We start from the raw sequence: 15,061 nt of genomic DNA, 5'->3' as shown, positions 1-15,061 counted from the left end.
TCAACAAAGAAAAGCAAAGCAAAGACGAAGGTTCCATGGAGCAAATAGGTTGCAATCAATGAGTCAATTGTGGGAGGTAATAGTGGAGTTAATTGGAACAAATATTCAGAGACTTCAATGCTAATAATAATTACTGCTTCATTTGGAAAGTGTTGGCTGAAATATTTGTTATCTGATATATTCCTCAATATCAGAAAGACCCCTCTGCTATGATGGTGCAAATGTGGGAAATCAATCAGCCTTTGTATTTCTAACCATTGGAATTAACCTCTTGCCTTATGTGGCTATATATGCCTAATTCTCCTTTCTTCAAATCTTTCTAATACCAACATCTCCACCTCGTTCTTCGGTTCGAGAATTGATAACTAGACTTAAAGAATGTTTATTTTGGGACGGGGATATTTGCGGAAGAAAAATTACAGATTTTGTAATTAATTTTAATTGTATTTAGAATTTAAAAATGTGTAATAAATATATATTAATTATTTTTAAAAGTTGAACGGGTCCAGTAATACAGAGGAAGGACCTTAATGGTTAACCAGCCACTATAACCCTGAGTTAATTCACTTCTGTTATGTAGGAAAGGGCTCCACTTCTCAGTTTCAAATGAAAATTCCCAAATTTCCTCCATTTGCTCGTGAGTTCAGAAGGCTTGAGAATCCTGTCAATCTCTAACCAATCATCGTGTGCACATCCCTTAGAGACTACCATTAGGCGATTCCAATCAAGATCCAATACCACTGTTTCTTTCTGAACCCAATAGGTTTCCTTATTTGTCGTTCTCCTTTGAGATTCAGAGGACCTTCGAATGATGTCTGAAGGCCTAGTAGTCCCCTTCTCTTTTTTCCCTACCACCACCTCCGCATACGACCTTCCGTTGCTTGGTGTTAACTTCTGGACAAGCGCATCCTTCCCTCTAAGGAGCCCCTGATTCTGCTGAATCCCAACTTCGTTCCCAAAAGTAGGACGAGCCTTCCTTACCACCTGTGATGCTTTGACTACCGTGATTCTACGGAGAAAGATTTCAACATCTTCCAAAATACTTGCCAACCATCTCCTTTAGAACCGGCAGGGACAAAAACGCTCTTTCGACATCCTGTAGAAGGCCATACCACCCACTCCATAATCCATAAATTTCTAGTTCTAAATTTTTTAATACGGCATTGTCCCAGGTCATCACGAAGCTGGAAAAAAAAATGATGCAGTGATCGGTTGCTGGAAAACTTCACGCATGTGGTTTTCAAACCATAAGAATTGCGAAGGATGCAGAGCCAACACAGCTTTCCTATTCACGTCCTCTAACATGAACATGTCATTTTCGAGCCAAATACAGAAGAAAGAATCATCAATACGGCAACTACTTAATTCCATACTGAAAACTAGATAGAACGCAAAAAATGATAAAAAAAAAAATGGGGACACACTAGAACAAGAACTTTCACGAAAAGATAATCTGACTAGAGGAGGGGGAGAGAGGAGTAGGAGAGAGAACAGAGCATTTTTTACCAAGCTCGTGATTAGGAAAGTGGAGTTCTGCTTCCATATCATCTCCCATTTTTTAGCTTGCTCTCAAGATGGACAAAAGGACCTCTCTTTCTTCAGCGATTCCTGCTTGTAGCATTTCTTTCCTTAGTGACACAATCCTTTCTTTGTCTATAGTATCCTGATAACTATGTAGCCAAATTAGACTACCATATATATCTTTATGTAACTCGAGTCCAGTTGTAACCAAATTGTGATATATAAACTCACCTGTTTAAGATAATTATTCGAAGAATCGCCTAGTTTGCTCACGAGAGCTCTAAAGAGAGAATTGTGCAAGCTAAGACGTGGTTTGTAACCACCTAGCTGAATCATACGATTGTAAATGGTGATTGCTTCCTCTATGCATCCTTGGACGGCGCACTCAGGTAAGCAACAATCAAAATATGGAATGTAGATTCACTTGGTACAAATCCCTGATTAAAATAAAAATAGTGGCAAGTTAGCTACCTAACTCAAAGATACCAAAACACAAGGTAGTTGATTTTGATATTTAGGTACCTTCAGCATCTGGAAAGTAAATTAAAACATGACAAACATGGGACAATATCTCAAGATGCCTTTAGGAAATTTCAGCCAATGAGGTAACTGGACACATTCAATCTATCATATATCTACACAAATCAACTCATTTCAATGTTAGAAAAAGAAAAAACATAAGATAACTACAATCCAATCCACATAAGATAAAAAATTAAAAAAAAAACGATAAGGAGAAACACACTCACCCACCTCTTATTGAGTAGTGGTAACGACAAGAACATAACTCATCACTTTTCTTCAGAGCCCATGCTTAATCCATCATGCTTAAAAAGTAAAGTGATAGATATACTCATAGTGTCAGCAGCCAACTAAAACCAGCAGTTAAATAAAATATACAAATTAGCAATGAAATAATCAAGTGACAGAGAAGGTACAACCTATATGGAAATCCAATTCACACCTTTAAAAGGAAAAATGCACCTGCAATTTATCCATCTCTAAAGAAGCATCTACCTCTATTGACTGTTGTATTACAGTAGAACTTGATTCCTTATATGCTACAACTTAATTCCCTGTGTGTTTATTATTTAGCGATAATGTTTGCTTAATTGTTTTTTAGCTGTTTTGCACATTCCTTGCAAGGAATAGTGCCTTGTAATTTTATGATCATTGATGCAGTTTTCCTTAGATGTAACATGCATTAGAAATCTTTTATGTGCATGCTTAAAAGGCACCCATCAGGCTTAGCAGAAACATCAAGAAATATAGTTGAAAATTTTTTTAGTTATTGCTCTTGGTTACATTTTAAGGTATATGACAGGAAAAATGTGAATGTCATATTGAAAAACACTGCATATCCTAGCAAAGCACCAACACCAATCCAATACCAATAGTTCTCTATAAAAAATGCTACATGATTTTAGTAAAGACTCTCCTAGTGACATACTCGTATGGTTCCTAACGCTGTACAAAACCAAGAGAGTAAAAGAAACTAGTTTGACATCATTAAAAAATGCATGTCCATTCTGGATATTTAAGAGTGATAATATTACCTTGTCCCAAGAATGTCTAAGAAACTCATTAACAGATGAAGCATTTTGGGCATACATCAAAAGAGAACACCAGAAATCCCATATCCACCACCTTGGTATATGATCTTCTACAATGAGGAACATATGTGATACATGCACAATTCTTGGGTTAATTACATTGACATAATAAATACGCACTATCCACCTCTTGAAATAATATATCCTCCAAGAGCCATAACAGCCAACATAGTGAAGGATCCAAAAGGTATTGACAACGTTCATGTTAGGACCATTAATGATCCCATTAGGCAAAAGAATGCTATAGACATTTGATGCAAAAAAGAGAATAACAAGAGTTGCAGCAAGAATCCGCATGTTGAGAATCCAATAATTAGCAAGAATCTGAATATTTAATTAATTAGTGAATAACATCTATCAAACACTAAAATAAATACAATTACCAACTTTTCCACAAATAGAACTTCATAATTGAAAATTCTGCACTGACAAAAATGTTGATTTCATGTTTTGCCTCCCGTACAAGATCAAGGAAAGTAAAGAAACTTATTAAAGGACAGTGAAAGTTCTGTAATATCTTACATGAAGGTTGAGAATACATGAAATATCACATATACCTTCCATAAATAATAAATAACTGGTCAAGCTCATCATTTAAAATAATTATGGCAGTCAAAAAACAGTTGGAAACAAAATAACGTAAAAGGAAAAACACATGAAGTATCACATACTTCATAAATATATCGAGATCTTCATCAGGTTTTATCTCTACAATCTTTTGCTTTCTTGGGATTTTCATGAGCATATCTGTCATAGTTAAAATTAGTATCAATGCCATAGTGCATGATTTTCATCCCAATTCCTTGACAGTGGCTTGCAAAATCAAAAGTTTCTCTAATAGTCATTTCTACATTATGTCGGTCCTGCTGACTAACATAACCTGCTATTCTTAGTACAAAAAACTTATTGAAACTATGTCCATTATAATAATTGAAGCTACCTTCAATGTTACTTCATGCAACAGAACACACTCATTGGGAGATGAAGTACATTCAATCTCTATAGGTAGTAGTTGTGAGCTAAGCTCTCTGCTATTGTTAGTATTCACTTGTCAAATCTGATAAAAGATTATTACAAGACAGTGCAAATATCTTTTTTTTTTTTGATAAGAAACATGAGATGTAAGTATTGATCACAAAAAAGAAGACAACCTAAGGGCGAGGAGTAGAGGAAACCCCTCCCCAAAAGAGCTATTACAGAAAAGCCCTCCAATTTTGGAGTATCGAGCTTAAGGAGTAATTACAAAAGAATTTGCTGTTGCTATAGCACCACCTAGACATGGTAATCTGTACATTACTCCATAAAGAAGGGAAATCTGAGGAATTGTTCTCATTTCTTTCCCTCCATATGTTCCACAAGATTGCAGCCACCAAAAAAAACCATAAGGTTCCTCTAGCATTACTGAAGCTTCCTCTATTAAGAGCTTGCAAGAGCCATTCGTCAACCTTGCAAGGGAGGCAGTAATCAAGGTTAAACAGATTAAAAGCTTGTGTCCAGCACTTATAGGTCATGGGGTACTGGAGCAATAAGTGATCTAGAGTTTCTTCCTCACTGAGGCAGAGAGGGCAAGCTGAGAGGGAGAGCGACCAGGTTCGACATTTCTTCTGTAGGCGGTCATAAGAGTGTTTAAGCTTCTGAACCACCGACCACAGGAAAACCTTTATCTTCTTTGGGATCTTAGATTCCCAAATGATCTTAAAAAGGGGGAGTCGAAGGGTTCTACAAGGTTTGGTGATGTGAGTGAAGGTAGCCTTAGTTGAGAAAGTACCCCCTTTGTCAATCTTCCAGATGACTCCGTCTTTTGAACCCCCCAAACTTACCATGTCTAGCTTGTTTGTGAGACCCAACCAGCTTTCAAATTCTCTGTCGAAAAGCCCCCTTTGAATCCCAAGTCCCAGTCTTGATGCTCTGCATTCCAACAGCTTGCTATTGTATCATCTTTCTTCATTGAGATGATGTAGAGATTTGGAAAAGTTGCCTCTAGAGTTCTGTCCCCCACCCAGTGATCCTTCCAGAACCTGATTCTCTGCCCGTTGCGAGCTTTGAAGGTGACGAACTTCAGAAAAAGATTGATATTCCAAGCTGTCAAACCACGGCCTTCCTTTCGCGGCTCCCTTTGGTAAGGCGGTCGGTCACCCATCCGTGAGGTTGGGTGCCATATACACTATCCACAATTGTTCTCCAAAGGACTCCTTGGGTAAAGCGCCAGAGCCATTTAAGCAACAAGGCATTATTCCACTGCTTGAAAGAGCCTATGCCAAGGCCTCCGTGCGTGAGGGGAAGAGAGGTCAAATCCCAATTCACCAGGTGGCTACTTGGGTGAAACCCGCCCCCGTCCCAGGAAAAGTCTCTCACATATTTTTCCATGGTTTTGATCACAGTGGCAAGGGCTTTCAAAAGGGAAAAGTAGTAGATTGACAAGCTATTAAGCACTAATTGTGCCATAGTGAGGCGTCCACCCTTGGAGAGATTCAAATTTTTCCATTTGGACAGCTTACATCTAAACTTTTCCACCATTGGCTCCCAAACCCCAACAGAATTAGCTTTTCCCCCAAGGGGGATACCCAGATACATAAAAGGAAGCTTCTCTGTTCTACAGCCAATCAGATTTGCAGCAGTCTCAATGATGGTCTCTTCAACATTGATCCCAATTAGAGAAGTTTTGTCGAGGTTGATGGAGAGGCCTGCCCCAGTAATGAACAGGGCGATGAGCCCCCACCAATCCATAATATCTTCGACAATGTTTTAAAAGGCTAAAGGCGGCCTCGAGGCTTTTTCTCTTGAAAAGGCGAGTATGAGGCGTAAGCCTCAATTTTAATTAAAAGAATTAAACAAATCCTAAATTTGTGTGGTCAAGTATTACCAAACATAATAGTTATATAAAATTATCAAAATATCCACCTGTTACTTGTCACTCAAAAAAAATTCAAAAAAAACATCATAACATCACTACTATTATCACCAATAGAACTTACTTATTCTATAAATTGTTGTCTTCAATATTTTTAAAGTCTAGGTAGTAAAAGTAGTAATAGATTGAATTGTTACAACTCCTGCTTAGGATTCCATACAAAAAAAACCTTGATATTTTTTAAGAATTGGAAAAATTAATAGTATTCTTGTAATCATTACACGAGGCGTATACTTTAAGCCTCAATGCGTTTTCAAAGAGGCGTAAGCCTCTTCTATGTGAGGCGTAAGCCTCTTATAGTCCAAAGAAGGCATAAGACTTGAGGCTAAAAGTTAGAGCCTTGCCTCGAGGCGGACCTCAAGGCGTAAGCCTCAAAAGCCTTTTAAGACATTGATCTTCGATGTTGCCTTGGCTGAAGATTATCGTATCATCTGCGTATTGAAAGTGGGTTAAAGCTACGTTCTTTTCTCCCACCGAGAAGCCTTTAAGAATCCTTTTCTCATGGCAAAAGTGAACCAAACAGCTGAAGGCATCTCCAATAAGAGTGAAGAGAAAGGGTGAGAGGGGACAGCCTTGTCTAAGGCCTCTTTGGGCTGAAATTTTGCCTCTAGGTCTTCCATTTATAAAGACGAAGAAGTTGGTACAACCTTTGATCCACTTGCACCACCTTGTGCCGAACCCTTTCTTCTTTAAGACGGCCATTAAGAAATTCCAGTCAACCATGTCATAGGCTTTTTCATAGTCCAGCTTCAGCACAAAGCCTTGTTTCTTCTTAGCTCTCCAATCGCCTACACCTTCTGAGGCTGCCAAAATGGCATCCAAGATGTTCCTTCCCTCCACAAACGCAGCCTGAGTGTCATGGATAATAGCAGGGAGGATTTTCTAAGTCTTTCGGCAAGGACCTTGGCAATAATTTTATAGAGAGAGGTGACCAAGCTGATTGGGCGAAAGTCACTAACTTTGTTGGCAACCCTCTTCTTAGGAATTAGGCAAATGTATGTCTCATTTGTGCGACGTTTGATAATCCCATTTTGGAAAAAATCTTGGAACACTTTGATGAGGTCACATTTCAAAATGTTCCAAGATTTTTTATAAAATTCATTTGTCATACCATCCGGCCCTGGGACTTGAGGGTGCCTAAGTTCCGAATCGCTTGATGGATTTCTTCTTCGTTGAACAGAGTCTCCAAACTTTGGCTGTCTCCATGAGTTAGGGGGTTCCAGTTCATCCCCTCAAAACAGAAGCGGGGCCCAGGTTTTTCTTTGTACAGCGAGTCGAAGAAGCTAATAATTTCCTTTTCGATTTCATCTGCCGATGAGAGGGTTAATCCCTGCTTATCCTCTAGAATAGAGATAATATTTCTGCATTTTCGTTGTGAAGCCCATCAGTGAAAGAAGTTTGTATTTTCGTCTCCCTCTTTAAGCCAGTCCAGCTTACATTTTTGAGCCCATCTTCTGTGGTCTTTGAGAGTGACTTCAAGAAGAGAGGCTTTGAGGTCTAAGCGTTCAGTAAACAAAGCTGAGTTCAGGGGGCCGTTCTCTTCTTCCTTATCTAGATGGTTAATCCTAGCTTGAAGGTCGACTTTCATATGTTCTAGGGCGCCAAAAGTATCCCTATTCCAGGTTTTTAACTTGGTTTTAAGACCTCTTAGTTTCTCCATAGACGCATAGCCTGCCCAGCCCTGAGGACTCATATTCTTCCACCACTCCTCTATATAAACCTTGAAACGGGGGTGAGAAAGCCACATATTCTCAAAGCGAAAGGGGGAGGGACCCCACTTTTGAAAACCTGAACAAAGCTGTAAAGGGAAGTGATCTGAGGTAGTTCTGGTGAGCCTCTGAAGGACAACTTCTTTGAAAGCAGAAACCCAACCCTGTGTGATCATAAATCTGTCCAAACGGGAGAAGGAAGGTTGTTCTCTGTTGTCTGACCAAGTGAACCTGGCATTGTTCAAGGGAATATCCAGCAACCTTAGATCATCGATTATGGAGTTAAAAACCTTCATACTCTTTGTTACTCTGCCACCTCTGGACTTCTCGCCGGGGTTCCGGACCACATTGAAGTCCCCACCCAAGCACCAGCAATCAGAGCAGAGACCCGCCAAGTCTGCAATTTCTTGCCAAAAGAGGTCTCTTCTGAAGGGGGTAGAAGGCCCATAAATCCCCGAGATCCACCCTTTAACTATATTATTAAAGGTAAAAGCGATGGAAATGGAAAAAGATCCAAGGATAGCATCGTGTACCTCAACAGAGTCTTCCTTCCACAAAATGAGAATGCCCCCTTCCGCCCCCTCCGCTTCAAGAGTAACCCATCCTATCCGTCTGGAACTCCAAATTTCCTTAATGGTTTTCCCTGAGAGCTTAGTTTCTTGAAGGATGACTACATCAGGACTCACTTTAACGAGGGAGTCTTTAACCAAGGCTTTTTTGGAGGAAGCACCCAAACCTCTTACATTCCAGGAGACGATCTTCATGTGGTCACCTCAGTGCCCGAACCATTCAAATCTACTTCTTCATCTTCATCATCCTGCTCCTCTTCCTCTTCTGATTCATTTTCCCAAGTTTTTAGAAGACTGATGATTTCCCTCGTCTTCTTTTTTTTTTGCTGACTGTCCTTTTGTCGAAATGGCCCTTATACACATATTCCACTCCTTTAGGGCCTTCACCATCCTCTTGGAGAAAGGATGAGGGAAAGGCAGAGTATGGCGGGGTGCGGCTTTGTTGTCCTTACTCCCATTTGGGATTGAGTCTAACTCTTTATTTCCATATGGTTCTGTAAAACCGGTAATTTCCTCTAGGTTGTCTTCTCTAAAACAGAGGTGATAATCCTCTGGAAGATCCTCATCCTGCACGTTGGGAAGGGAGGCGGCCAAGGATTTACTGCTTTCGAAGCTGGAGAGGGAGAACTCTGACAACTCCTCATGGTCTTTTTCTTTCTCTTTCAGCCGTCCCTTTTCCCGTAAGGGACTGTTTTGGTTTTCTTTGGAGGTCGAGCAAACTTTCCCCTTTTCGTCAAAATTCCGTATCTGATTTGATTTGTTAAAGGACACCATCTTCTTCTCCCCTAATTTTCTTTTTTGTCCAGTCTTGTGAGTGGGTCCCATCCCTGCAGTGTTCTGGCGCACGGAGCTCGATGGTTGGCAGGCCAAATCATCAGACGGGTAATTTACCCCTTTCCAGATTTCTAGGGCTTTTTGTCTTGTCTGCCTTACGGGCAAAGGAGGGTAAAATATTTTGACCGTTGGACATAAGTTATCTGTTTCAAGCCGCCAACGATCTATCGGGCAAAGCCCTGTTCCCTCTTTCTCGTCGTAAAAGCATTTCGCACTTTCCGGTTTGAAGCCTCCATGGATTCCGACGACCTTTTCGATCAGGAGATTCTATTCTGATATGTTGACACTTGCGCCGTGAAGATCCTATCTTCGTCAATGATCTGGACCTCTGAGGGAATGAAACCGCAGTAATTTCCTTGAACATTTATTGCCACTTCTACACAATCCACCAGGCTCGAGTTTGCATCAGCGTAATCAATGAAACCCCCAAAAAAATCACCAATGGCTTTAAAGGTGGCTAAACTCCATAAGTGGAGGGGAATGTTTCGAAAGCATATCCATCCCCCATAGGACGGGACTACATTTATTCGCCCATGTTTCAACGGATCCCATCTTTCTACCTTTGCTGTGATAGGACCAAAGGTGACCCATCCCCTGTTTTGGGCCAGCAGGTTTGCTATCTCTTCGGAGGGGCACTTGAGGAGGGCTTTGTCCAATTGGAAGGAGTTGATAATGAAAGTTTCTTCTATTTGTTCTTGTATACATGCATGAATACGTCCCCAATCATCATGGAAATCACAGCGAGTGAGGATCAGGGTATCCTTCCAGTTGAAGGCCCTAACTTCTGTTCTAAGGGCTGGGCTGGGTAGTTCAACTTTGATATCGGGGGAAGAGGGTTCCTCAATCTTTTCTGGGCGTGGAATGGCGTTCTTATGTTTCACTACCTCGGCAAAAGAACGATTTGGATAGAACTTGTAGTGCGTCGTTGGATTAATCTCCATAATGTTGCTTTGTTTTCCATTGATAAAGTCGAGTAGAAGATTCTTAAAAGCCAGCCACCCTTTGTGCTCTCTGTCTGCCGGCACTACCAGGTTTCTCTTCTCTTCCCTCCTCCACTGAACACCTTGGTGATTTCCAAGAAGCTTCCCTGTTTGTTTGAGGTTTTCTGCATCCAAATGAAGCCTTCATTGCAATCTGTCTTTCGAAAGAATTTCTACGTATTTGGAGTCAGCAGGAGATCGGAGATCATGTCTATCAGCCAAACTCCCACTACTTCTTCTATAGAGAGGACGAAAAATCTGCTTTGATGCTTCTCTGTGATTCGAAGCCATCGTCCTTGTTTCTTCTTGTCGAAATCACAGGTGAAGACCTTGTTTTCAATTTTCAGCCGGGACATCTTGAGTGAACTTGCAGGGATGTAGGTCAGAGGAGTGCTGCAGGGGGCGTCGTTTGTGGGGAAGGGAAGTCATGAGGAGGGGTTGAGGGTGGCCGGAGGTGGGTTGGTGTGGGGAAGGGGAGGGGAGAGAAGGGAGGTCATGATCTATTACTCTTAATTTCCTCTCATCCAATTGTTTTAAGACAGTGCAAATATCTTTTTTGGATTTCTTGTTAGAATCGTGGAGTAAAATAAGCACACTTCTTTTTTCCTCTTTTCATTTAACTCTAGTACTTGGTTTCTTGAATCAAAAAAAAGTTTAATTTCACCTGCACCATTTTTTGCAATGTCATCTCCCCACTAGAACCATGAAAGTTAACAAAAAATTGAAAAATAAAGTAGTATGTGTGTGTAAATGCCATTAATATCCATGTTTGGTAAGTGGAAAGCAAAATTATTATGTAAATTTGCTTCCAGATATTAAAAATGGAATTGAATTATGAATATATAATTTGAACATGGATAGCTATATTTCAAAATTAAAATGTTCAATTCTAAGGTCTAGCAGTCTTTTCACAACTTACAAATGTTCAGTCTTTCTGTCTCAGTTTGTAGAGATTTTAAGGCTTAGGGAGGAAAGAAGAAAAACACAGAATAACTAGGAAAAATTCTAGTACAAGAGTCCACCAATGATAGAGAAGTTCAAGGGCAAGATCAACACTATAACTAGGAATATTTTAAAGAATAAAAGTACATAAATCAGCATTAACAATGCTAACTTTAAAGTTCAAGAGCATTAAGTTATCCTACAACAAATATCACAAAAGCAGCCTATTAGATCCTCAACCACAAGATTTCAAATTTTCAAGTATATTATTCTCTCACTCTCTGTAAAGCTGCAAAAACAAGAAATTTTAAAAAAAAAAGGCGTGCAGGGTCTAGGTTGTTAGCAGAGCATGGCCTATAGAAGTAAAGCAAAAAACATTAAGACCTTATTCACAATTTCCATTCTTTCCATTTTCAGCAACATTATAGTTCATGAGAGAGAGAAGAACTCAGAACACAACGAGGAACAAAAACAAACAAGAACAAGAAATCCAGAAGACGAACGAACAAGAACAAGAAATCCAGAACAAGAACGAGAGATCGAATATAACTTACCTTAATTAGCAGCTCCAGAGAAACCAAGAATGACCCACGCCGAAAAATCCAGAAACTGATGTTTGAGAGATTGAAACTACTCCTTAAATCGCAAGATTTTAGTCTTTAGACTGAAAACAACAAACACCAAGCTACGAAAAAGGCTCAAAGCAGCTTCTACAAGCCCTAGATTAAAAACAATATATGATCCAATGGTTGTTGCGGCAATGACTAACGAGAATCTTCACAAATTAACCTAACACCCTTAGAGTTAAAAACACTATGAAGTTACGACTTTTCCTTTTTTCATATATATAACTACGAAATAACAATTCTTAATGGCTTTCAATCCAACATATAACCTAGATTAAAATAAACAAGAATGCTACAACAATACATACGGATAGCTAATTACATATCCATTTAGGTATTTACATCTCCTGAATTAGTAAAGGAAGATCCTATGTGATTTACAAAGCCTCCCAGAACCGTTCAACATTGAAGGATTTCGTCATTCGGCAAATTAAAGAATCCAACCACTTAATGGGACTAACAAAACTAAGATTCTCGTGTCAATCAGAAACCTCCTCATCAAAATCAGATTGACTATCAAAGTTGATGCATTCAGTCTCAGTTGAAGCCCTCTCCAAGTCAACGTTGTCCGCCTGTAGACTATCTTTCGAGTCATCCAGAATGAAAGGTTCGGTTAGTTTCCAGAACCATGTGGCATTGCTTCCTAGTAAACCTATCCAATACACTCTACCCTTCCTTTTCACCTTGCAACACATGGACTTTGCTTTCAAAGATTTAACAACCTTCTCAACACCCTCATGACTTCCCTTCAGCTTTAATAAAATATCCCCCGATGATAGCCTGGAGCCACCATACATATACCAGTATGCAAGAACACGAGGTGAAAGCCACCTGTGAATTAGATTAGGGATTGCAGGATGGCCTCGTGGCCAAAACTGATCTGCATAGAAACCAAAATATGAATGAGAAATAGTGCAGAATTTATATGGTATATCTTTATCACTATCGCTCAACTTTGAAACAGGATGCAACCACTCGTGATATTGCTCATATATGTGTCTCCTCAAAAGAGAGTGAGTGCTACATTTTTGGTGGAATTCAAATTGGATTCTATAGTTCTTCCTCCCTTCATCAGATTCTATCTCCAGGCCACCTAACAGCAATCCTACTAAAACCTCCCTTTGTTCTTTACTCAACTTCAAGCTTACTGGCTTCTTGACCTCATTCCTACTCAAGCTTAGGACATATTCAAGTTTCTCCATTAATGGAGGCTCAATGTCATACTTTTTCTGACACATGAAATCATATATTTTTTCAGCCTTCAAATAATCCCCAGATAACAGATACACACTTAAAATGATGTGGCATGAACAAGCATTTACACCAATTTCACCATTTGTTTGCATCTGACTAAATATTTCTTCAGCCCCATTGAGATTACCAACTTTTACCAAAGAGTCCAAATATATGTTGTAAATAGTACGATTGGGTTTACACTGCTCGAGGCACTGGGAGAAGGTTAACTGTAACTTATCATGTAAGCCTAAATTGAAAAACATACTCATCAGATCAACATAAGCTGGCACGAGGGGTTTTAAATTACTCTTTATGAAGTCCTCCATGATGGATTCTGCAAGTTCTATCTCTTGAAATTTACATAAAATCCCAATAATTCTCTGATATGCTGTAGCACTTGCCAAGTTCAACTGCTTCATCTCCCTAAATATCTCCAAAGCTTTCATCGGGTAGCCCACCTTTGTATAGACTTCCATTTTGTAAACAAAAGCCTGAGATGGCATGCCACCATCAAAATTCTTAAGTTTAAGCCACGTTCTTTCTGCTTCCATATCATCTCCCATTTTTGAGCTTGCTCTCAAGATGGACAAAAGGACCTCTCTTTCTTCCGCGATTCCTGCTTGTAGCATTTCTTTCCTTAGTGACACAATCCTTTCTTTGTCTATAGTATCCTGATAACTATGTAGCCAAATTAGACCACCATATATATCTTTATGTAACTCGAGTCCAGTTGTTACCAAATTGTGATATATAAACTCAGCCTGTTTAAGATAATGCTTTGAAGAATCCCCTGGTTTGCTTACGAGAGCTCTAAAGAGAGAATTGTGCAAGCTAAGACGTGGTTTGTAACCACCTAGCTGAATCATACGATTGTAAATGGTGATTGCTTCCTCTATGCATCCTTGGACAGGCGCACTCAGGTAAGCAACAATCAAAATATGGAATGTAGATTCACTTGGTACAAATCCCTGATTAATTATATCATCAAATACCTCCCGACACTTTGAGAACTTTCGCTCCTTGCCCATGTAATCAGCAAGCTTAGTAGCTAGAGCATAATCAAATCGGTACCAATGTTGTTGCATCGTCCACTTGTACACCTAATTATAAAAATGAAGAAAAACAAGAAACTGAAAGAAAATTCTATCACAAACATAGATTATAAAGAATAGCAAATTAAAGAGAACTATCAAATTTTACATTTCTAGTCCAACAATCTCATTATATTCCAAATACTGTTCATGTTACATTCATGTTCAGGTCATATTATTGTATTCCAAAAAAATTTCTCTCTAGTATTATAATCTAAATAGAATGATAAAGCCCAACAATGTTGCCGCAATTGCACACTTCCAATGAAATTCCTATTATTCAATAAATCCATAATTGCATTGCAAGTAGCTATTCCTATTCTCGTACGAGTATTTCGCGGGTGTTATAGTATGACATAATAGAATCAAAAGAAAGAGAAAAAATAATCACAAACCCTAAACGCAGTCTCGTTCTCACGAATACGCAAACAATGCACGATGAGATAGGCCGCATCATCCTGCCTCATCCATTTCCGCTGAGCATTAAGCAGCCGAACTAAGGTTCCCGGCTTATGCGCTGGCAATTCCTTACAAAGCCAAGCCAATTTGGATCTTCGCCACTGCTCCGGTAACTCGTCCAGCTCTTTGACTTCAAGCGCAGGATTTCCCAAGTGTTTCAAATCTGCCGACGCAAAACTATTTTCAAAATGAAAACCGTCAGCCCCGTTACTGTATGGAGAACACGAGTGCTCCTCAGAGTCGGACGGGGAATCCCGGTCGTATAACAACTGTGCGACCAAGGAACTTGAAGCGAAGGCAGTAATTCGCGGAAGTTTCGGTCGTCGTTTTGCGGAAAATGTTTGGATAAAGAGGGTACGGACGATGTAATTGTGGCAACGAAAGTGGCGATGGTGTGAAGGGAGGGAATGAGTGAGAGAACGGAAAAGAGTGGACATGGAGACAGGAGCAGGGGAGGGCAAGGGGAGGCCGAAGAGGGAGGGGGAGTCGCGCAAGAGAGGGAGGATCGAATAGGGGATAGGGTTTGTAATCAGGGGAGCGTATCCAATATTGTGATAGCAGTTATCCCAT

At 39.8% G+C, this 15,061-nt stretch overlaps 1 protein-coding gene across 12 annotated transcripts; it reads right to left on the bottom strand.

The window, feature by feature from the left end:
- Positions 1-461: 461 nt before the first annotated feature.
- LOC111025188 (pentatricopeptide repeat-containing protein At2g15820, chloroplastic) lies at positions 462-15,061 on the bottom strand. 12 transcript variants are annotated; one of them, XM_088120981.1, is made up of 7 exons: positions 14,428-15,061; positions 11,634-14,041; positions 3,078-3,184; positions 2,271-2,393; positions 2,044-2,156; positions 1,753-1,958; positions 462-1,670 (listed from the first exon to the last, which is right to left on the bottom strand). In XM_088120981.1, exons 1-2 carry the CDS (start codon positions 14,926-14,928, stop codon positions 12,185-12,187), a joined length of 2,358 nt encoding a protein of 785 aa, XP_087977107.1. In that variant the 5' UTR covers positions 14,929-15,061; the 3' UTR covers positions 462-1,670; positions 1,753-1,958; positions 2,044-2,156; positions 2,271-2,393; positions 3,078-3,184; positions 11,634-12,184. The 12 variants fall into 12 exon arrangements, with proteins under 12 accessions (XP_087977107.1, XP_087977103.1, XP_087977106.1 ...); XM_088120977.1 differs by having other exon boundaries at positions 2,275-2,393; XM_088120980.1 differs by having other exon boundaries at positions 2,271-2,348.

The sequence above is a fragment of the Momordica charantia genome, assembly GCF_013281855.1.
Source record: "Momordica charantia cultivar OHB3-1 chromosome 2 unlocalized genomic scaffold, Mcharantia_2.0 BLBB01000002.1, whole genome shotgun sequence".
NCBI lineage: Eukaryota > Viridiplantae > Streptophyta > Magnoliopsida > Cucurbitales > Cucurbitaceae > Momordica > Momordica charantia.
This window is presented reverse-complemented; position numbering and strand designations above follow the sequence as displayed.

Excerpts from the sequence above, each read along its gene's own strand:
- LOC111025188 (XM_088120970.1), bottom strand. The coding sequence starts at position 14,928 with ATGTCCACTCTTTTCCGTTCTCTCACTCATTCCCTCCCTTCACACCAT. Across the intron at positions 14,042-14,427 it reads AGAACGAGACTGCGTTTAGG|GTGTACAAGTGGACGATGCA; the intron begins GTTTGTGATTAT and ends TTTTATAATTAG.